The sequence below is a fragment of the Pelecanus crispus genome, chromosome 1, assembly GCF_030463565.1.
Source record: "Pelecanus crispus isolate bPelCri1 chromosome 1, bPelCri1.pri, whole genome shotgun sequence".
Classification (NCBI taxonomy): domain Eukaryota; kingdom Metazoa; phylum Chordata; class Aves; order Pelecaniformes; family Pelecanidae; genus Pelecanus; species Pelecanus crispus.
The window spans coordinates 202,004,639-202,029,776 of NC_134643.1; the positions used below are offsets into that span (position 1 = coordinate 202,004,639).

A 25,138-nucleotide genomic window follows, 5' to 3' on the forward strand; every position below is an offset into this window, starting at 1 on the left:
AGGTTCAGAACAAACAGAAAGTAGCTGTACGTACATTTATGTGGGAATAACGTGGAAAATCCTGGAGTATTACAGGAAAGACGAAGGGGAGCCCATTCTAAAAGGTCTGGGAACCACAGTAACATACTTAGGAATTTTACCTGCATAAACTGAAGAGAAGCTTCAAAGTCCTCCACAGGATACATCTTAATGCGAAAGAATTTCATTCCCATTATAAGACTGATAATGCTTTGAACTACATATGGGCTTTGCTCTTTATGCCGTAACTCTTTTAACTCTGCCATGAATTTCTTCTTTACAGCAGGAAATCTATGAATTCACATTGGTTAGTTACAAAAAAGTATAGATTCATATTTGAAATGTATTGTAAGGTATATAAATGGGAGAAAACCTAAAGAAGATTCAACCTTGGTTGTAAATCACCATTTCAGTGAGTATGTGAAAAGATTTCTTTTTGTTTCATTTTCTTTCACTTCTGATACACTCAGAATAGAAAACGAAGTGTACAGCCTGATCTTAGTCCCTTTGGATAACCACATCTTTCCAATTATTTTCTTACCACACCCCTCTTTTACATAAGAGCTAACAATATCATTAGAATAACCCTCTCAGATGTTTTTCAAAAATCCAAGATGAAAGATAGTTTTCTTGCAAGTACATGCAATGTTTTCAAAAGAAAATGCTCAATAACCATGAAAATATTCAGATAGGTTATTCCTCCCTTCAGGTTTTTTCTAACAGCCATTACAGTAACACTTAAACATTAATTAGAACAATGTGGGATGGGGTGGTCTGTGACCATTTTTGATCTCCCCCGTGAGTCTATTGGAGGTGTCTTTTGAGACACACTGTCCATAAAAATAACATATAGGAAGATCATCCAACAGGATCTCCTGTCCTTTTTGAGACAAAATGAAACTAATGTCATTTGCCTAGGCAGGTATAGCACATAACAACTTGTTGTTATCATCTCTGATAGGGAACACAGGTGAGTTGAAAAAAACAGGTTGGCAGGAAGAAGCCCTTCAGTGGTAGTAACATCTTAGTGAGGCTCTTCAGAATTGGAAGAGAAAAACAGGTATGTTTTGTCTTTGACAGTAAACTTGAAGCATTGGATCCAGATGTCACTTCCCCTTTTGCCTTTGACCCAGCCAATTTAGAAGCCCAGGTAAGGCCTTAGCTGAAGACTGTGAAAGTCATATGATTTCCAGGAATGCAAACTGGTTTGCCTATATCAAGCTAAAAAGATAAGTTTGGTTAAGTTGATTGGTCTTGCAGAGCAGACGCGCTCTCAGCAACACCAAGAAGTCAGGAGACAGAGATCACTGACATCGATCTATCTTGGGGCAGTAAATTTCACCCTTCTGCTTAGTTTGTGTGATAAGCGTATGATGAGACATTATATCGGGTATGTGAGTTTCTGAATCTGTCTGCCTCCAGACTCAAAATTTAAGACCGGACTCCATGAAGTGTCTTCTGTCTTTACTGTGCTCTTTACTGTGCCATTTGCGCTAAGAAGTGCAGGAAGAAGGATTCAGAAGCAGTTGTATTAAGTTCTAAACTGAAATAACTGCAGAGAAACTTTAGAATGTTGCTGGTTAGAGTATAGCCATTTTTAGGTTTGCCCAGCTAGAGAAAAAATAGCATCTAGAAAAAAGATTTTAATTAAAATAACTCTTTTTAGCCCTTTGGGCTTTTCACAGACGTCATTGCTGAGATAACAAAAATAATGCTGCTGTAGTCTAGTTGAATTTATTCAGTATCACTGGACTAGATGCAGAAAGCCTGTGATTCCCCAGAGTTTTGTGCTCTAGAACACCTGGATGAAGAAGAGGGCCAGTGAGCTGAAATGATTTATTTCTACACTGTCTTTTAAGAAAGTGAACAAGTCAGAATATTCACATGCTAAGCAAGTAAAACTTTTCAGATTTCCATCATGTATGGTATTCAATTTTACTTACTTTGCTTGAGCTAGAACACCTATTACTTCTGCATACAAATCTGCAACAATGTGCATATTTCCAGTGTTAGGACCAAGGTACCTAGCAAGAGACAAGAAAGAATTCTTGGCTGAGAAAGCATCTTGCTTAAGCCACTACAATTAAAAAATGCAGCAAATAATATTTTTTCGCAGAAGTTTTGCGTGAAAAAGAGCCTTACCCTTCTTTGTATTTAAAGTGCTTGAAAGCCAAGTTAATGACATCATGTACCAAACCGTCTATTACAGGATGAAGTGGAATCTGAAAACAGGAAGTAAAGCGTAACCATACACATATATTACACTTCAAGCTGCATACCTTAGTGCTTATATTATTCCTGGGTATCTTCCCCACACAAATATGGTATCAGCTGACATAGCATCTAGCTAACAAAACAGCTGAAATGAGCCAGCCATTTAAAGTTTATTTAGTATTGAAGAGAAATACTTTAGATCTAAAGACTTGGCAAAGCAAAGTCTGTACGAGCGCAGAATACTATATACCCTAGAAGTGCAAGACAGACAGCAATAAACAAGCATGCAGGATGTATCTCATGTTTTTATTAGACTCTTAAAGATGGAAATAAGAAAGAAGAATCCTAAAATTAGGTTGTATTGGTAATTTCCATTGTTTATTAGTTAACGAATAATTTAAGAACTCCATACCTGTTTCAAAACTTCTATTAATACTAAAGAAAAAATAAAATCAATAGCCAGATCTCTTCTCTCCATTAAATAATCCCTCTGCTGCTCGTCACTGCAAAATCAAAACAGGAAACACAGTATTTAGAAGATGTGTCGTAATTCATATTATATGCCCTCCTCAATTATACAGATACAGGTAACAGGGGATTGTGTTCTACTTTTTAAACTGCAGTCCAGCATTTCAGAAAGTAATGCACTGATATGCTCTTAAAATCTGACATAAATAGACCAAATCTAACCTGTTACTTCACCTTCTTTCAAATGTTTAAATGTCATTCTCTGTTTCCTCCCTCTTTTTTTCCAGTTTAAGATCAACGCAAAACTTTCTCAAGGAAAAAAACCAAAACCAAACCAAGGAAACTTTTGGATTCTATATTCTAACGAATGGATTTCATTTCAATTTCCTTGCTGATGGCACCATTTAGACAGTTCTCAATTATACTTTGGAGACAAACATCATAAATTATTTTGTGCTATCAAATTCATATTTAGACTTGTGACAGATTTTGAAAAATGCCTTGAAAAGTAGCGATGGAGAATTCATAAGCAAACTATATTCTCTTTTTAAAACTGTTCCAGTGTTATTTTTTAAACTTTGTCATCACTTGTCAAGCGTTCAAATGCATTCCTTGTGCAGAGCAACACAGAGAAATAAATGTCTGATATGAGTAGTTTGCAATACAAACACAAAAAATATCCATTTGGATCACCTGATCACACTTTCAAACTGTACTGAAAAGACAACATGAAGTACACAATACTTGTTAAAAATTAAACATTAAGGGGACAGTTCTGCAGTCCTTTTGAAGCAGCTACCACTGATTTCAGTGAGATTTTTGTTTCCATAAATTCAGCACAATTCTTAAAACATTAAGAACTTTAGTGATTTCAACTGTACTTATGTGCTTACAATGAAACATTCATTTAAGAGTTCTGCTTGGTCACTGGCGAAATAAATTATTTGCATTTTGGTTTTCTTGGTTTCACATTAACTGGATAATGGACTGGTTTTACGTTCTTTCTGTAAGACTATCAATTGACAGAGTGGCCTTGGATCACTGCTAAGCTGACTTTCAACTAGATTTTGGGTGGAGTTCCTGAAGACATCTATTTATGAGCAGGTGATCCTGTAACAAGTCAAGAGAAAGAGGTACTTCAAGGCAAGGATTCATCTCATGCAAAAGCAGACATCTAATCGATGAATCATGCCTTCATACTGCCTACTTCCACTTACATAGTCTGGAAGAGTCTGATTCAGGTTCATGCCTACCTTGATATTCTAAAACTAGCTCCTACCCCTTCGTTCCAGCAGCTATTGCCTTCAGTAATTATTGGATTATAACGTAATCCTAATGTGAAGAATTGCCTGTGCATTTCTGAACACCAGGACTGCCACTGTTGATTCTCCTGCTGCCTCATTACAGTGTGTAAATGTAGTACGAAAGTACTCAGGAAAAACTGTGAGTTTGAAGAATATACCTGTACCAAACAATCAGACCTCAATATAAACCAAGACCAATTTGTTGCCTTATCACTGAGGAACTACTGGTATCATAAGTGATCAATATATTTGTTTTGGGGTCTTTATTTTTGATTGCATGTTTGTTTTAAGAGCGAAGTCAATGTTGCTAAAGCTCTTTCTTTGATTCACAATTTTTTGGATTGAGGATAGATGTATGTGAAATGCCTATGACTAAGCAGAATGCTGTATAAAAAGAAATCCTTGTAAGTGTCACAGAATTATTGCCTACTCACATGAGTAAAGGAGATAGACACAGTTTATACAAACCAGTATTTAAATGACACTACAGCTTCCAAAATAGCAGTAAGAAACAGTGTTTGAACTATCAGGAACATAATTTTAAAGACACAATTACTTCTAGAAGCTGAGAGAAGAGTTCCAGGAACAAGCAGAAAAAGATGACAACAACATTCAAACAACTGTAACCTCACAAAAGCTGATGGGCAAAATATAATATATTTTACCTTAGCATCTGTCAATAATGTATGTATGCATATTCAAAGTCATACCTTTTGGATTTAGTACTTGTTCTTGGTCTGTACTCATGAGATTCATCTTCTATGCCATTCTGTCTTTTATACCAATCAAACAAAGTGCGCAGGATAGAGGGTAGACAATATTCTGAAAGTGAGCTCATTGAGCTTATTACCTATGGGGAAAATACAAAAAAGCAATGAATCAACCAGCGTTCAAGTTTCCCTTAAAAAAAAAAAAAAAGTACTAATTCAGTGGTTAGGCATGTTCTTTCTTGTTTTCATCTCATTTCTGAGACCCATGGTACAAGCAGTGACTTAATATTATGCATTTCCTGTTGAAACGTAAGCAGAAATACAATAATGGGCTATATGTGGACAGTGTCTTTCCATTGATGATACTAAAATGCATTAAAACTGTGTATCACATGCTACAACACACCAGACAATGAAGTAGTTCTGCAAGGGGCTTATTTTTATTTGTTACACAATGATGATTTGACTTTGAGCACATTATAAGGAAGGAAAAAGTGATGAACCGGAGGTACTGTCTCATGGGTTGTATCTGACAGCTCTCCTGAACCTCAGAATGTATTGACAAACCCCACAAGCTCTGCAATAACTTTAACCAACTGAACGTGCAGGTGCATTCGTCTTACTATTAGGCTGACCCACCCGATAACTTAGACTTCTCTTTTATATACAGGAAAATATTTACAGTTTCCCATGTCTTTGTGCACAAATAAGTAAAACATAGGTTAAAATTATTCCTTAAAAGTTCCTGATTAAACAGCTCTAGTGGCATACTGGAAAAGATTACTACTCACTCAGTATAAACTGTGTCACCAATTACAGAAATGTTACCAAACATGTTACTACTGAACTATGACTTAAACTTCCTATTACAGGAAACCATAGAGCTGCAGAACATGTAAAGGTGAAAAGCTAGGGTGAAACCCCGCCCCCCCCGCATTATTATACAAGAGGATTATATATGTAATGCAACTGAATGTTCACAGCTACGGCGTTTGTGTACATTCTAAGAAAACAGAAAACAACTATTTAGAATAGGAATAAATTACTGGTCTGGAGATTTGTGACCACCTCAAGATCATGCAGGGCTTGATCCTGCACAGCACTAAGTAGCAGGAGCGAAGTGCTGAAGTACGTACTTCGTGTCAAGTACACTGATTATGCCATTAACTCTGTCGGGTTCATCCACCTGCTTAAACTTAAACCAGCATGTTTCAGTGCTTGTGGAACAACAACAGTAGAGTTTAATGTCTTGTATAAGACCAAGCTTGTGTGAAGTCTGTGACTAAGACAAGAGCAAAACTGGGAGACCGAGCACCCTGCATACAATTCCCAAATGTTACTAACGCCTTACATGACAACTTTTGTGGATGACAGTTAGTTTAGATCAATAACTCTGATCTCTCTTGCAGCTTTTCAGCCTCAGAATTTAACTATTTCACAGTGATGTTGTGGTCTAAAGTTAATGAGACACTTTGAGGATGAAGTATTATTGCTTTGATTGGATTCAGGTATTATGGCCTAAAATTAAACACAGAGCATTAGAAAGCTGTAACAACTGCCCCTGTAAAAACAAAATTTTCTATAAAAGTACTATGTTAGGAAACTTTCAGTCCACTGTTTCCAATATGTTTTATTACCTGAAATATGAAACAAGTTGCTGTGGAAGATGGCATGAAGGCACTGCTTGCAGCAGTGACAGGAGACCTTTCATGAAGAATTACTACAGCAGCCTGGGCTCAATTATACCAAAGCCTTCCAGCATAAGACTTTAGATAAATACTTAGAAGACATGAATCACCTAGTGTCAGTGCAAACTATTCACTACCAACTCAAGGCGCTCAGACATTTCAATCGCCTCTCTGTTGTTTTCCAAAAGTTCTTCTGAAGCTGGCATAACAGTGGTTGTTAAATATGAGATGCAGTGAAAAAGGGTTTACTGGGGAAGGCTAGAATACACCTAAACACCTTGTAAGAGATCAGAGCATTTAACTGTAAGTGAAAAGTAGTTTCAGTCAGTTCTTCCTGCACGTTCACCAACACATATATTGATCCTGTTCTCTAAATCCCAGCTACACAATTTCAGTCACCACAAAAAGTCAAAGTGATGCCTGTTAAATCTCCTCAAGCCATACTTTCTCTGCTGAATTTAGTGTGTGTCTTTAGTAGGGATGAAAGGTCAATATAGCTTTTTTTTTAAATCTTTCTGTCATTGCACTTTTAAGACAGGAAGGAAGGGTGGACTGGGCAAAGACCTGGCTCTCAGGGAACAGGAAGGGAGGGAAGTCTAGCCAGCGCCTTGGTTACTCAACCCTTTCATTTACTGGAAGTAAGTCCAGGAGTGAGATGAATTCTAGCTCTGTGCTGCTCCTGAAAGGGAGTGCACAAATGTACAAATATGTCCTTGTTGGACAAATGATCATGTTCTCCCATCATAAATGAACTACCTACTGTATAGCTTAAGGATAAGAAAGCTGCACAAGTAGGGAGCTGTTTAAAACCTGTGTTCACAGAGCATTAAATATACTTTATGTAAATGCTTAATATTTATTTTGGACTAATATGTAAGAGTAAAATTAATGAAATTCTGCCCAGATAGTTTGCTACAATTTATATACTTTCATAAAAATCTTGCTATATTGTCAAAATACAAATGTAAGAAATGATTACACTAACAGCAGACAGATGCTGATTTTTTTTTTATTTCACATATGAATTTCCATGTGCTTTAACAGCAAATATATTCAAAATTGCATTCAGTTTCCAACGGTACCATTAACTTCTTGGCTCTGCATTTTTTTCACATACCATATATGTCAGTATGTATGTTAAATGTGCATTTTATTGCCATTTTAATAATGCAGAATTGCAGTACTTCATTTTTGCATAGTATTGGTTTGTTTTTTGTAAATCTATTGTTTGCACTGTGTCTGCATATTCTGTCTTCAAATTGTTGTGTAGATTCCAAATAACGGACATTAGGAGTGAGATCTTACACCTTCTATCAATGCTACTGAAAGCAGAATTTGATAAACATTTTCTTAGCTATATTTAGGATACGCATAGCCATGCAATGTCTTCCCTTCATTCAACGTTTTTTCCACTTCATGCCTGTCTATAACACAGCCCCATAACTACATACAATACAGAGTCAAGGAAAATAAGAGCTGCAATGAAATCCTTGCTCCTTGAAATCAACAGCAAAACTCTCATGGACCACTGTAAGATCAGGATTTCACATGCAATATATTAAATTAAGGAGATAAAGTTAGCAATTCCTGTTCCAAACACTCTAGACTGGGGAAGGGGGAAGGTGGAAAGTCGAACTGCACTAAGCTCTAATCAAAGCAGCTAATTCTGTTGGACAAAACTTTTTTTTTCTGCTAATAATAGATTTCTAGGTAAGTCAACTCTAACTGAAAAATCTGTAAAATGCAACATTAGGAGTAAACAGTGCAGTTGTGTTTGTGTAGATCTCCTTTCATTCACATCTCCGTTCTAAGCATTTTCTTGGAAAGTGCTATGAAGTTAAATGCCTGTGGGAACTGTTAAAACTGAAAACTACTGAGTTGGACTCACTAGTTTTCATTTATGGCCTTGGTTTTGTGAGTAAAGAAACAGTATTTTTTTATACCATAATTTTGTAGATGTAATTTCACCTAGCTTGCTTATACATTAGCAACGTTTATAGCTATTTTACAACAGTTTACATAAACCCCCATTTAATTCTAGTGTGCAGCAAGTTCAGTTGTGAACATGCTTCCTTTAATTTTGCCTTCAGATTTACTTCTTTACACACTGCTTCAACCCAAACCTCTTACTAGGAGCCAAGGGTTGTTCTATGACCCCATCACCACCATTTCTTATACTTCCTCTACCATGTGCCCTTCTGCTGGTGAAGAAGGACAATGTGTAAAACACAGGAAAAGGAAAAACACAAAAGGAGCCAGCTTCAGTGCTACTGCAATGATGATGATACCATTATTTCCTCACTACATCTAACAAAAATAACATTGGATGGGAATAATTATCAGCATGTCATTTGCCACGTTTAGGCTGTTATGAGAAAGGGACACTTAATCACTAGTATGTTGCTTAGTGTCTTATTTCTTTATATTTGTATTTTCCACATTTGTTATTATTACATTTCTGTTTTCCTTTTTTTAGCTTGACCTATTTTTTGTTTCCATCTCCTAAAAGTATACAAAACATTAAATGTTTTTGCTTTCCGATCTGTATTCTCCAACCTAGTGCACTTCTAGTAAGAGAGTAATATAACTAAAATGAGCACAAATTTTTGTGCAGTTTATCCTGAAACTCTTGCAACAGGCACCTCTATATATACAGTTTCATATGAAAACTGAATCTTGCTGTTAAGTTTTCACTTTCATGGCCAAAACATTACATTCATTTTGTATTTTCATATGGAAAACTGTCTGCAGGTTGGTCCAAGATTACACAGTACCCTTTTTCTGCCTCCAGTGTTGTCAGTTCACAGAAGATTTATATATCGTGGAAAGAACAGAAGATACTTCAGTAGGGGCTGCGAAAAGACTAATAAATATGTTTCCTTGGATGAGGATAAGCCTCTTGGATAATTATGAGGTTTTTCACCCTAGCTTTTGATCTTTTCATGTACTGCAACTTCATGGTTTCCTGTAATAAGAAGTTTAAGTCATAGCGCAGTAGTACTATGTTAAAAACATTTAATAACATAATTGGGGACACAGCATGCTAATGCTGGAGCAGTAATGCTCTTTGCCAATAGGCAACTAGAGTTGTCTAATCAAGAACTTTTAAAAAATTATTTTAAATATACTATAAAGATATTTAAAACCATATGTAAAAATGATATAATTTCCTGTATATATTTTCTTTATATAGATGCACACCTAAAACGGAAAATACACTCAGTGTAAGGAATCCAGTTTGTTAGGCTAATGGTGAGACATTCTGCAAGTCAGGATAAGTAAGATTACTTCACACATTGCTCAAGATACTATTACGAGTTTGAGGAGGGTGATGCAATTGGCAGCCAGACAGAGCCCACAGGACAATACTGTCTGCCGCACAGGAGGCACTGACACTACATCCACATGGGGAGAAACAGCTCTGCCTGTGCCCAGTCAGGTCCCTAGATGCTGGATCCACCACCACAATGACAACCAGCATTCCTAAAACGGTGTTTGAGAATGGGCAGGAAAAAATGCTGGTTCTCAGATAGCCAGAGATAAGACTGTTTAGGGGGAAGTAAGCGATGCTTTCAGAATCATTTTAAATGATTTGGGGTTTCAATGTTAACCTTATGCTGATTACTCTGGGTAGCTAAAGTTCTATTCTGCTCATTGTAAGTTCCTGCAAAGGCGTTTTTTTGGCTGGTTTTTTCCACCTCTGAAGCTGACTTGCAAAAGGCAAGTTTTAAATCAGGTCATGCCTTACTTTTGCTGCTTTTTAATTTACAGTGAGAAGATGCAGCTCAGATATTTTAAAGTGATCAGTGACCTGGTCACTTCAGCATCACCTATCAAGTTCATTCAAATTGAACTGAGATAATTTTGATAAGTCAAAAAAAAGAAAATTATGTTCCTTTGACAGTGTGTCGTTTTTGATGTCTTAAAATTGAAAGTCAAAATTATTAGACACCCCTTGAAAATGTTTGTTCATGGGGATTCTCCCTCTTTTCATGTCTGTAGTAAAAATGTCAGGAATGTCATGTATGGCCTTTCCTGTTTTTGCTAGATGACTTTATGTGTTCCAGGAATAAATACCAAAGCTTTCCACACCTTACCTGGAAGGGAGAAGTGAGGGATTATCGACCTGGTGCTCCTTCATCCCATAGACTCTTTAAATGTTTGAGTAAACGTAAAAAATTAAACTTAAATGGTTTCACTTAAAAGCACATGCCCTCTTACTTGGATTTTAGTATCATGTAGAATAATGATCTTCAGAGTTTTCCAGGTAGACCACACCTTCATTTTTATTATCAGCAACATTATCCGTACAACAACTAATACTGACATTATCATTTGCAAAACAGCTTTATAATACTGAGATGTACTGACCTAATCTACCAAGTGAAACATGCCAAGTAAAGAAAGACTTTTTGCTCTACCTTCCTGTCTCTACTCTAGCTGAGTTATATCAAATCTCTACTGCGTATTACAAATTTTTGAATGAAAATCTAACTATAATTTAGCCAAACAAAAATGATTTCAGTAAGTAGGAACCATGTTCTTGAAAACAGGCTCATCAGTCAGGTACATCTCAGGTTCCATCTCCCAATCACAGGCGTACGATCAATCCCAGGTGCACTAGAACATCTCAAAATGATTGTGCTCTTCAAGTAGAAAACAATGTGAAACCTGGAGAGGGAAACATTCCCAACAACTCAACTGAGGCAGACAGATAGTCTGAAAATTTCAATCTGAATAGTTTGTTTAAAAAATTTCAAGGAACTGAAAACAAGGTTTTCTGACAGGCAATCTGTCAGAATTGTCGAAGGCAATCTCAGCTTTATACTTTTCTATGAACTCTATACATAGGTACGACTCGAGATAGGCAGTTAGAAATATACACGAATATGTATAACAAAATTTGCCTTTGTTTTTTGTCTGCATCTTTTTTTTCTTCCTCCAGCATTCAGAGGAAACTGCTACGGTAGGAAATACACAGTTGTTTCACTCTAGGAAGTATTCGTTGTTCTCATTAATTGATCTATCCACTTAACCAATAACTAGGAGAAGCATGAGTCTTCTAATTCTTCCTTGTAAAGAGCCATAATTCACTAAACCATGAATATTTAATCAAATCACGGCCACCCATTATGTGTTTGTTTAACACACTGCAGGAACAGTATCACAAGGTTTGCATATGGGTGGCTTAATTTGTTTTTCTTTCCCATTTATGTGTGACCCTCTTCCCACAGGAAGGAAAAAAAAAAAAAAAATATATATATAAAAATTACGGTCAGAATACCACAAAAAATTTCATTAGGGAGCTAGGGAGGACTCACAAAGCAGCCTCCTTTAGCCTACAGTGGCTGGCTCTCTCGTGGGGTCTCTCTGTGGTTGGCGAGGCAGACAGGGAGCTCTCCCCAGTGCAACACAGAACTCCTACCGTTCGCCTCCTGCTCCGAACAGCCCTCCGAGCAGGCTACCTCTCCCCAAAAAGTAGCTACAGAACCTAGAGAGCATAACTTTGTCACGCTAAAATTAGGAAGTGAGCCTTTGTGAACACCAGTGGGGTCTCACGAGATATCTTTGCTTCTGGTGCAATGTATCTAATGTCCCAGAAAACACAACAAACGTGTTAAACTTATTTGAGGGTCTGAAGACCTACTCATGCCTATCTCCTCTCCCAAACTTAAGTTAATCAGTATGGTACCTCAGCTTATGGCATTAGCCACAGTTGCTTTCAGCGTTGTTGCTGTTGCTGCTGCTTCTGCTATGTCTGTCTGTCCTGTATTTCTGGCACTGCTGGCAGCCCAGTGGTACGGGCAGCCACGGAGTTAGCAGCAATGGCAACAGCAACAGCAGCTGAGGCAGGAATGGCAGAGCAGAAAATAACTCTGTTGCTTATGATACACCTTGAGTTTATCCCTCCCTCCTCTTTGTTGGGAGTGAGTTTTGGCATCCTTTATGCAACTTAAACTCTTTAGCACCTATCTTTCTTTATTTCAAAATAGGTTACTTATGTAGGAATTTTTTCAAGATGCTTTTTTTTCAAGAAACAGACTGCTGACAAAAATTAATTCTCCTATACCATCATTAAAAAGTGTGTATATTGCTGTTGCTTTTATTTTTATACTTGTCCCATGTCCCTTACATAATCAGTTTATTAACCTAATGCCAGATATAAATTTCATTTTATTAATTACAACTTTATTGTTTTATTAAATGAAAACTAATTAGTTATATAAATTCTATTTTAGTTTTTAATTCTTTTTCCCTGCCAACCATTTTTCTCTAATTATTATTTACCTCATCATATATAGGCATTTAACCCGACAACTGAATTTATGCTTGATTTTAAATACAACAGGTTGGCTCAGCCTATGTGAAGTGCAGCAAACATGTAAGTCATGCTGGGTCACAGCTACAGAGACAAAATAGACTGATGAGACTGACAGCAATGACAATGATTCTAAAGGCCTTCATATTAACTATAAGAGAAACCCCATTAAAAGAAAGACTACGGGCCATGTACCTGTTTCAAAAACCAGATATTCTGAAAAGATACAAAGTTTGCTTTGAAACCCCCACCAGCGGAAACAGCCAGGGAATAGTACATGTGACTAACACACTGTAAAAAGCAAGTTCTATGGCAAAAAAATATTGAGCTTGAAAACAGTGGAATAATCCTCCTAATTTAAACCCAAGAATGGTTATGCAAAACACTCATCATTCTACTGAAGTACATTGAGAGATACTGTTTTGCAGTATTCAACAACAGTACAAGGACAATAGACTGCCTTCCAAGTATTTGTCTTACAGCCTGAGGAATGGAAATAATCTGATTTCAAGTGTCTTACTTGATCAAACTGGGGGTCTTCTCCTCGTTGCAGAGATTTAGTCAGTGGTTTCTCCTAAAAGAAAAAAAATATTAAATATGTATTACTTAAGATCAATACTATGATGTATTCTATCAACTCTACCATTATTTTTCTGTTAGATTTTTACTCACATAATTTGTCTCCTGACCAGTTTCATGCTGGAGATACTGTTTGTTTCATATGCAAAGGAGACCTCTGCATACATATGACCTAATACTGACAGAGCGTCTTGAGTGTCTTTAGTGTTTTTCCAAAAAAGGATTAACCATTTATTACATCTGAGTTACTTGGTGCTCACACCGATGATAAATTCTTTCAAAATCCTAAAAAGCACCCAGTATTTCCTCTAATATGTAACCAGGGAGCTCTATTTAGCTACATGATGTACCTTCTGGTTATAATACTACCAGGCAATACAAACATGACCATAGATATACTGCATCAGCCAGCGCATACTGATGGAAAGGTGATTTTAGAAGAATCAGACACCACAGAGTTCATTTTTAAGGAAGATACTTGTGGAAAATATGGCCATATTACTCAGAAAAAAAAAAGGCATTTTTGGAGTGGAAGCAAATTTTCATAACACATTCTCAGAGCACCTGGGAAGGCCAAGGAGAACTGCTCAGCTAGAGTCCCCACATGTGAACATCCATTCCCCTTTATGACTTTTTCGCCAAGCAGGCTCAATTACCGAGGCATGTAGAAGTACACAGTCCAGTACTCTAGATATATGCAACAGTATACAAAACATGAATCTCCTAAACCACAATGAAAATAAACAATACATGAACGCAGATGACAGTCTGAAAAACATGTCACCATCATAATTCCACACTGAATTGTACTACTGTTGCTGGTGTCTGAAATGTGCCAGTGCCGTATTCTTCTGCAAATCATGCATCTTTCTTCTCGTACAGCTGCAAGATCTGGGCTCTCCCACCAGCTCAGCATGAGATTTTCTGTTCAGCTTTCAGCAAACTATGACACTCATCAGCATCTGTTAATGTATCAGGCAAAATATCATCACTGCCAGGGGATGTGAGATGCAAAACAAAGAAATCTGTAAAGCTGCTGAGATAATGGAATGGAAAGACTTGAGGCGGTCCAAAGATTTCTATTATTTAATGTTTCTCTCTGGAGAAAATGTTGTCCAGTATAATCTGCTGACTGATTTTGAAATTAATTATGCTGATCCACTTGTAATGCCAGCTGGCAAAGAGGTTGGCTGCAGGGTGACTGCAGTATCCCCTGACTACCTACCAAATAGAAAAATCAACAAAATATTTTCTACTGAGACACTGATTTATCCAGGGCAGTCATCAATATTTTTCATTATTATCTCTAATATCTACAGTGACTCCTCCAGGTTACACTAAGGGCACAACTATTAATTAGAACTGTATGACAGATTATTGGTAATGAACAGACACTGTAAAATCTTGTAGCCCAGAAACAGACACGACACCACCCCACCCGCAGTCCTCCTCCTCAACCAGTAACTCGGTGCTACCCTATCTAGTTGTGTCTCATGGGAGGACAAGACTTCTTTTGTCTATTGCCGCACACTGAAAAGGACAGCAGATAATCTTTCAAAAGTAGTGTTCAATTTATTTAAAAGATTCTTAAGTTTTCATAGGTCCTGGACAAATCAATGTCCTGAGAATTAGTGCAGGTTAGGGAAAAGAAACCCAACACATAATCTTTTCTTTTATTAAATTTCTGAATCTGTTACAGAAGGCGTGTGTTACCACAGAGACATTTCTTAAGGTCTGTTTCAATAAAAAGGGCTTTGGCCTCCAGAAGCTTTGTGTTCCAGTGCCCAACACTGCAATGCTTGGCTTTCAGAGTAGTAGCTAAAATCCTGCAGCAACGCACTCAGTGTTTCAGGCAGCAATGTGGTTTGGGATTCCTCATTACATGCTTATCTGTAAGGTGGACACAGCTAAATGAGACAAAACCTGCCCTGGGAACCCAGGTCTGGAACTGCAATCCTGAAAATGTCCTCATCACCTGTTGCCTATCTCTGGAAGCACACACACAAATACTTCCGTTTCTGACAATGATGTTGCCCAGGGATTGTGTTTCTAAGTTAGTGAAGATCCCTCCATTTTGACAAGGCCATGCAACTCATCTCTTGCACTCTTACAGGTGACTAGACCAGGGCTTCCCAAACCATGGTACATTCACCTAGAGAAACCGTTCACAGGCTATGCAACAGGCTTGCTCGCAGCAGAAGGCAGGCCTGGCTTGGAGACCAGCCAAGAACACCTGGCAAAAGCCAGGAAGGGTTCTGCTGCCTTAACTTCTCAATGTCTCCAGTCCAGGGCTTTAACTGACACCTTTTTCCTCCCTTCATCCCATCCTGCCCCTACTGCTGTTCCTGCTGCTTCCCTTCTCCTCGCACTCTTGCCAGGCAGCAATAACCACAGAAAATTGTATTTGGGGCTTGGAGATTTGAGAAAACTCAAAGTAGAAGTTATTACTATTTACTTTATTACTAATGATGAGTACTGAATAGATAATGGCACTGAATAAAAAAGAAGGGCCAGATACAAATATGTTTTTTCGTGTCTAAGTGCTCCTAAAAGGATGACTGCTTGCATGATGAGTGTAACAAGTGACCATGTCAGGAAGACACTGCTGAGTAAATTCAAAGACAGCTCAACTACATGCAGGGGCTTCAAGTGTCTTTTGAAAACAGCATTTTTTCTTTATGCAGTAGATAATTTCTTCTCATCTGCTGTAAACAACTTGCCTATTCTATACCTCTTAGTTCTAATATTCTTAGAAATCTCACCATTTCATTTTATGCAGTCTTTTCAACATCTTTGCTATGGCAGCTACTATATAAAATATATTTATGCTCATGGTAGACATTTTCATTATATACCAATGGTTCAGGACTGGCAAAGACAAGGTTAAAATGCATAATAAAGTGAAATTGCCTCTGAGTAATAGATTCCACAGCAGTCTATTTACCCTGGAATTACACTTATTTAACAGTTTTTTAAAAAATCTGAAAAATGTTTTCCAGCCTCAAGATGCTATTTTATTTTTATTTATTTTGTTGCCCACCCAATTCAGAAATGGCAAAGAGGCCCTTTTATATTATGAGTTGACTCTGAGTCTCTGTACTTATAATACATTCTACAGAAATGTCTTCCAAATCTTGGATGAATAGGTAGGCTGAATTTGGAGCCAAAGCCTACAACCACAAAATATGAATAAAGAACGTTTTGATTAATCTGAAAGAGCCTGCAGCTTTCTGGGTTATAAAAAACATCAGAAAATTTCAGAAGAATGGACTCTCAATAGTAACATTTCCATTTTTAATCACTAAGTTAAACATCCTTATTTCTTGTTTGAAGTGCTGCCTTCAATTGTATACTCTGTATTTGTTCACACTGGAAACTCCCATGAAACAAATACACGTTAGAGATAAGCAGTAAAGATCAGCAAAGACAATTTTGTATTTAGTATTTGAAACTATCATTTTTCAATAAAACTATCTAAACTTTTTGCATTTCCGATGCTTACAAAACAAAATGCTCACCCAGAAATTAATTTCCTTCCTCTGCCTCATTGCTGTTTTGAAAACATTAACAGAATATAAAAAAATAGAATATGTTGAATATGCAATGGCAAATGTATATTTTATCACATTTGCATGCATTAACTAAATATAATATTTATAATTTATCTAAAAAATAACATATCAGCCAAACCCCTTATTCACATAGACACACTGAAACATTTCTCCAAAGACTGTCAGCTACTTTTAATGGTTAATATATTAATGCTTTTTTCAGGACTGCTACACAAATATAATTGGGTACATTTACACAGGAATAGCTTTTCTCGACCACCTGTCACAGAACTGAGTGTTCAGGGAAACATGAAAACAAAAGGATGTTGTAGTGCCTATTAAGCTTCAGTATGTCACCATGTTATAGTGATATATAATACCCCTGAAAGTTATTTCTAACCTCAGCAACCATTAGCTGCGTTATTCCTACTGAACTATGACTGGGTACTGTACTACTGACTGAGATAAAACCCCTCTTTTTCTAAGAGCATGGAGGATGCAAGGATATTTTGATACAAAGTGTAACTTTTGCACTGCACGCTAAAAAGCAGCCACACATACTCTACTGAGTAGTCTGCTGGGATGAAGAGTTACCAGAAGGAAACAGCGGAAAAATGGACTTTTTATGTAAAATGGAGTAGACATAGACCACATTCAACTACTACAGCTGAAATATGTATAAAATGCATGTAAGCGCAATCTTAAGAACCAAAAACTCCCCAAGTGCAATTCTTCCCTGTTTACAATGAATCATCATGTAAGCCCAGAAAGAAATTGAACATCTTTGTATTATATTATTTTCAGCAGGAAAGGAAGGTGGTGTTCTGTAGGAAAGGTCTGCTCCAAAGATAGCTGGATCAAACGTGCTAAATTTTTAATTTTGCCATTGGTTATTTTGTGCCTAGAAAGATCAGAAAACATACCACTATCCGTCTTGCACTCATGCGGTGTGTAAACCATTATCTGTATCATCTAGGAGAAGATACCATGATGCCAATTTGCTTCTGAAGGCTGGGCATGCGAAACTACTCCACAGAGGAGCACCTACCTTTCAGATGCAGCTGACCTACCAGCCAGTTGCCTCTGAAGGGGACAGTTTGCCTGCCTGGTCCCTGCCTCAATTTTGGCTGTGCGCTCCTGCCCCCTCTCTCCCAGAACGGATCTGCATTGAGCAGGTTCATGCAGCTGAACTTGCAAGTATTTACTTCTGTTTTGCCCTCTCAAAAACGGATAGAACAGTCTACGGTCCCATAAAAAAAGCTGTTGTACTGAAAATAGTTTCAAACTTCTTGGGAAATAATTTTCATCTCTTATTTATGTTTTTACTATTTGGGAATTCCCACCACCACCCCAGGAAGCCTAGTTAACTTATACCTAAGCAATTAAGAGAGCCAAGCTTTTTGACTCAAAAGCACAATCTGTTTACTCTGATAGTCTCCCAAATGTCTCCCACCTGGAACTTCTATGAAACAAGCAATTAGTGTCCTGTTTTCACAACCATTCTTTGCAAGTCAGCAGGTCCTCATGCATAAAAATATAAATTGCCAGTTCAGTGGATGACAACAGAATCTTTGATTTCTCCTGTTGCTCTGCTCAGCATCAATTAGCTGCTAGATACCTCTTCTAAGAGACTGTGTCAGTGACCATGGTACACAGACAGTAAAATAAACACAAAAGGGGATTTCCTTTACTAACCTTTGAAATTCTAAGCATACACCAAAAGGAAATTCTAAACACAAACATAATAAAAAAGATATGATAATATAGCTTCAAGAAAACACCACAACTCTACGTAAGACAAAATTATAGGCTGCAAAAATTATGAACTTCACGTAACTTTTGAAAATTAAGTAAAAAAGGAATGTTAATTGTACATGGTATTTCATATGGAGAAAAAAATCACATTTCAAGTGGCAATGACATACATGTAAAAATACTCTATATCTCCCATACATTTTTATTTTAGCAAACTCAGATCAAAAACCTACTTGTCATTACAGTTATTGCCTAAAAATAATGAAAGGTCCATGTTTAGAAGACAGGCTCAGTATTACTCAGTCTATTCTTTCTTCATGCAGTTGCTCTTTTCTTTGTAACAGCTCTTCTGTTTTGTCCACGTGGAAAAGGATGTGGTCAGTACTACTGTACTGCTGAATACAAAACTGTGTAAGAAAACATCAGTTCGGCTTCAAGTACAGGTTTTTACTCACTGGCTCTGATACTCGTCTCTTTGGCATCCACGTCATGTACTGTTCTGACTCAGTGATTGCTTATGTCATCACATCAGGTAATACAGGCTAATTTTTGTCTAGTTATCACATTCTCTGCAAAAGGCATCTTTTACCTATGGTGCCTACCAAGAAAGTTAAAATCTGGACACTCAGAAATTTTGGTCATGAGAATGTTTAATTTGAAGTAACTGATGTATCAGAAAAAATGGCCATACAAGCCAAAGAAATAGCAAATTAATTTTCAGTACTAATACTACACAGAAGTGGAGTAAATTCCAAGCAGACTGAAGTGAGAAGCAAACCCACTGAATTAGAGATTGCTTTCCAAGCTATTAGATGCACCGTGCAAAAATCAGCACTGCAACTTTCCCAAAATAACATGGAACTTAAGGAAAAAAACTCACAAAAAACAAACATGAAAGTTTTCCTTCTTTCACTTACCTTGAGCAAACAACTCAAGAACTCTGACATTCATACCTGATCAGCAAAAAAAATCCCAGACATGCCCTCAACCCAGTGGAGATAATAAACGGTCACAAACTTTAAACAAAGGTTAAGTGCTGTTACAGATATACTGGTAACTGCAAAGAAATGCTAAACAAAAAACCTACTGCTCTCAGCATCTGTGTCTTCCCTAATATTTTTCCATTGCTAAGTAAGGTGCTTTCTTGTAGGCAGAAGTAGAAAAGTTCCTTTTGCTAAGGTATTTTCAGCCTAAATAAGATGATGGCTACCAGTGGACCAGTTCCGAAAGAAAAATTTTAAATACATGCTTTTGTAAAACCTGGCAAGTTGGGAAGACTACTAAGGATGACTTTACTGAAATTTGAGGTAGACTCTAGCACAAGTGAGAAAGGAAATTTTACTGGCTGTTTACTTTCGGAGTTTTGTGTTATAGGAATGCCTTTTTAAAACTGTAACTTAATGAATACATCAAAATACTCTGTCTGAACACACAAAAGGTGTAAGGTCTGGGCTAGTATCATAATACTTTCCTTGGTCTTCCCTGATTTTAATTACTCCAGTACTACAGTGTACAAAAAAGAGGTGAATTTTACAACCTGTTAAGTTTGATAAATTTAAAAAGAGCATCTAGAAATGAAGTGTAGACACTTAATGTTGACACCCTAATTCCCTACTGCTAACACTAATGTGTTAGTAGACTGACTGATTCTGACTTTAAAACTTCCAATGTAAGAAGATAAAATTTTGTTAATTGGAACCTAATTTGCTGGGGCAGGGAATACATCAAGTTTTAGTGGCATCCTTACTTATGATGAAAATTCGTGAAGGACCATGATGTACAGCTTGGGGAAGGACTACAAAGTTAATATAATGGATTAACTAAGACAGCGCTAACTGAATTTTACATATGGGATTGAGTTTATTAGTAGCCCCAAGTTCAACTTATGATTTACAAGGGTTAAGTTTGACACTATCAATATTCCCAATTTCTATACCTATAATCAATTATTACAGATTCAGTGATTTATATTCCCAAAAGAGTTATCAACTAAACTGGTATTTGACTGTAAATTTGAATATTCAAAAAACCCTAAACCATTTGAAGTCAGGCATTGTTAGACTAACTAAACCGGTATTAATGAAATGAGAAAGGCCTGTTAGAGGAAGCAGCAGTAATAAACTGTTGCAGAGCTGGAAAACAACATGGCTATTACATTGCAAAGCCTGGCTGCAGCAAGACACAAAAGACAACAGTTTTTTTGCTTATGTGATGCTTTTTCTTCAAACTGAGCAAGATGTATAGGATTTACTTCTCAAAAACTACTGAAGTAAATACAGACTTATTCTTCTGTTGTTTGTGCTGAGATCCATTACAATGCATTTTCATAAAAATGTTTCTCTATAACAGGAACAAGAACATGCTCAAAATACAGACACCAGAGCAAGGTATACTCCATAAGAACACTATTTCCACTGTGCTCTCAATGTGAACCCAGGAACAAGGCTTTCCAGAGTCATACTCTAATAATTATACTTTGTATAAGGCTTGAGTCAAGAGTGGTGTCATGAGATGCAGTATGAGAGTCCAAGATCGTTTATCTATGAGCCTGTGGGACTGGAATAAACATGACGCTCTGAAAAAGCAGTGATTTGTATGTAACTTATTTTTAGCATTCTAAGAACAATAGACTATGGAGATCTGGACTTCCACATCCACGTTAAGACCTTTGCATGAAACTGCTATTCAAAGCCCTGTTTCAGCTGTTTACTCAGGTGGTTCAGCTAGGAACTCTTCATCAGCCAATACATGTATTTAAAAAAAACAAAATTCAGGGGTATGCATATAATAATCACTTCTATGAAGAGAAGGTTTTTGTGACAGCAGACTTCTATGAAATAGAAACACTGAAAGATCCAGTGGTAAATTAAATAGATTTAGGAGACAAAGTCACTACAGTCAAAGATGTGTAACTTGAGCAGTACTGTTCCCTCCTTCCCATCTCTGACATTGCTTCTGAGAGCTGGTGAAGGGGGTGAGAGGATGCTCTTCCCTGACCTTGATGTACCCTGGTCATTTGGTACATCTTTGCTTCCTCAACAGAGAAGTTCACTGACGTTTCAATCCATATGCAAAGAGTTTTGCAGCAACTGATTTATGATAAGCAAAGTTATTTCTTCTGTGCAAGAAGGACATGGTAGACAAATGCACGAAGTTTTTTTTCCCCTGCACACAATGGGGGATGCACAGCTTCCCTCTTGAGCTCACCATGTTCTCCGAGTTGCTACAAGAGCGCTGTCCCCACCTTCAGTCAAACCTCCTGCCCACAGTGAGAGCAATGCTACGAGGATTTAGGGGACCTCCATGTTCCAAGCAGCAGATGAGGTTCCTTCTTTTAGTACATTTATATGGAACTGGTAAAATGCTAAAGAAACAGGGAGGTGGGGAAGGGTGGGCAAGTTTCCCACATTCGTAAGCGTTGGGAATGAAAATACAGGATTGGCAACAGACCTCCGCTAAAAGGTACAGCAGAGTAAAATGGAGAACACCTGTCTGGATGCAGACATCCAGAATACCCTACGACCACGCAGGGCAGATATCCTACCAGCTACCGAGTACTGAGACATGGCTGCGTGAGGGAGACTCGCAGATGTTTCTGATACAGAACTGCCCACGATCCCACTCCTTCCCAGTATCTTGACCTCCACGGGAAGCACTGAGCAGGACTTGCTCCAGTTATGGCGAGGTGAGCTGCTGAAGTGCTTACATGGTTTTGCTGGTGTCAGAAGGGCTGGCCGCCGCGGCCGGGGCTCCGTGTGGGGACGGCAGGGCAGGGCCTGGCAGCCAGGGCCCGTCCCACCGCCCCAGCCAGGAGCAGGGCCAGGACGTGGGGCCGTGGGTGGGCCTGGCTCGGCAGCGCCCATGGCTGGGCAGGGCTGTGGGGAGCTGGAGACCAGCCCTGCTGTGGTGTTGCTGTGGCAGGGACTGACAGCCCCAGCACCTGGAATGGGGTCCTGGGCCATGGGCAGGGGTGGGCAAGACTCAGAGGAGGCCATTAAGGCTTATTAGTGCCCTCAGGGCCCTGACCGCTGGTTACCCATTCAGAGTAATGTGACCTAATTTAATCAAAGCTGTAGGAAGCCTGTATCAGTTGATGTGAATAAATTCAGAGTTGCAATTGCAGGGCTGCTCCAGGCACAGCTAAACACGTTTCACTTAACCCTCAGACAGCTGGGGGTAATAAATGACAGCTACTGGCACCAGTAACCTGCTGCCTGGCAGCCACTGCTGCTCTAACATCAGGTAGCTACTCACTGTCATCAACTATGTCTACTTTCAAAGAACAGACCCATAGATGAGGAAAGGTGTATTTTTAATGTGAACTCAAGAAATTCTGATGACTGTCAGTAGTTAGTTTTCTTTAAACTTCCTTTCTTTTGGGCTTTCTTGGCTATGTATTTATCGCGAAGGCTGTTGCTGTACCATAAAACATGTGTCCCCAGGTGACTTGATCTGAAGCCTTTTCCTCCCAGTTACTGGTACCAATCTGACAGACTTTCAAGGAGGATGCCAGGGTGCCCTTGCAGAGCTAACGTCAGCCTTCACTGTTCTTCTGCTACATATACGATGGTCATAAAAGCCACAGCTTCCACCCATACTACATGCCCAGCTAAGGAAACGACCTTATTGGGTGCATTTCCAGATTACGAAGGTAGCTAAGTGAAGTATTTACGTTTTTCTCATATTTGCCATGCCAGCAGATATAAAGGGTCAAACATAGCATAATTCAAGCTGTCTGATGGGTAAACTGTACCATGCCAGGTTCGGGCCCAGAAAAGAGCACATAAATTCAAACTTAAAAACATACAGAAATCCTGATGAAGTAGTACCTCATTGACTTCAAACGTGAACTCTGAAAGCATGCGAAGGATGAAGATGTTGCGAAAATATGGAAAATTATCTCTTTAATTAATTGTTACTTATCTGACAAGAATGCTACCAAAGTAGATACTTGATTTTCTTTCTGTCCTTCATGATGACATATCAGTGATAAGGCTGGCCTGAGATGACTGTAGTATGACTTTCATTTTCTGGATAGTGGTAATAACCAATATCCTTAAATGACATGAAACTGTGATTAGAGGCATGTTGTAGGTTCTCTGCTGTATTTGCAAGCATCGGCCAACACGTGGCAGCCTTGGTGACCTTGGATTCAATCTCTGTCTTCCAATGTTAAATCGTCTTAGTGATTTGAACCATCATATGCACCAGTGACTATCCTCCAACTATATCCATGCAGCAGTGAGGCCCAGGGACAGTGAACATCCTAGAGAGTTTTGCTGTCTGAGATCTGAAGCCTCAAACAGCATTCTGCCCATACACCCAGCTATGGAAACCCTGAGATCACTGAGAAAGCTCCTGTTGGCATCGCCTGGCTCTGAAATGTATGAGTGGTTTTATGGACTTGTATCTAGCTGCAAATGCCTATGCCAATGGCTATCAAAAAATGTGTCCTTTTCCATCCTGGTTGCTAAAATGGCATGAACTTTTTCCCTCTATCTCATATGGAAGCTGGAATCCGACCCATGCTGCATCCTGTCTCCATCCTCCTACACTCCCATGATTACTTCTGAAACCCTACATTTGTCTCCTCCTCTAACTCTTTTTCCAACTGTGTATTTCATAGCCTTTCCCTCTACTCCTGTGTTTCAATTTTATGGTATGTCCCCCTGAACTACATAGAAGATATCTAATCTGAGGACACTGATTCAATCACACAAACGTTTCTAGGTCGATAACTGTCCTTGGTTCAAGATGAGCCACCCTAGAAGGACTACTGCTCTATACTGTTCAGTGCTTGGTGCCTGCCACAGGTCTCAGCCTGAGATATGTACTGAGATAACTAGAGGGAGATATTATTTCTGAGGTGGAAGAGGAAGTGAAAGCTCTTTATGCCACTGGAGATGTCTTTGCTATATTTGATGCTCTCCATCTTCAGTATAGAAGCTTGATTTTTTCCTGTATTTTTCTGCCTTCACATCCTTTGAGTACATGAGCAGAGTTTGCTTATTTCACAGATGGTATCTTCAAGGCTTAGCTTACCTGCATTTCTCTCTGCTGGGTGAACGAACAAGCTGATCTGACCCAGCATATCACGGGCAGAGCTCGGTTCTGTGGACTGGACTATATTTGGAGAGCCAGTTGAAGTTCCAACAAAAGTTGATTTATGAAGGAGGGAAGAGTGATGGCTGAGACCATTGTTCTGCTTAACTGATTTATTGAAACAGAGAAGTTAGCTCCTGGTAAGTTAGCTTTCTGAGTAAAAAGAAGCAGAATCAAGGGGACAATCCACACAGAAATCAAACAATCCTTAGATATGGCTGGGAGTTGAATAAAATACTGAGACTAACTGCTAGTCTGAAAAATTGACCTGGGATCCAGTCAATGACCTCCAGGAAAGAAACTCTGCTGAGCTGGTACTTGCTGTAGGAGATGGGCCTTCTCCTGAGGACAGTGACTGTCCTTGGTCCTCCTGGCTGTCCTATGACTGACAGACATAGATCTGCCCATTCAACAAGTAACTTAATGCACC

At 38.3% G+C, this 25,138-nt stretch overlaps 1 protein-coding gene across 2 annotated transcripts in view; it reads right to left on the reverse strand.

Moving 5' to 3' along the window:
- Positions 1-25,138, reverse strand: part of FRY (FRY microtubule binding protein) — a 173,712-nt gene that overhangs the window by 111,375 nt on the left and 37,199 nt on the right. For both annotated transcript variants that reach the window (XM_075727968.1, XM_075727969.1), the window contains exons 3-8: positions 13,242-13,295; positions 4,715-4,854; positions 2,645-2,735; positions 2,161-2,240; positions 1,962-2,042; positions 141-309 (exon numbers count right to left, since the gene is read on the reverse strand). In XM_075727968.1, coding sequence (XP_075584083.1) covers positions 141-309; positions 1,962-2,042; positions 2,161-2,240; positions 2,645-2,735; positions 4,715-4,854; positions 13,242-13,295 — 615 coding nt within the window. The remainder of the gene's footprint in view (positions 1-140; positions 310-1,961; positions 2,043-2,160; positions 2,241-2,644; positions 2,736-4,714; positions 4,855-13,241; positions 13,296-25,138) is intronic.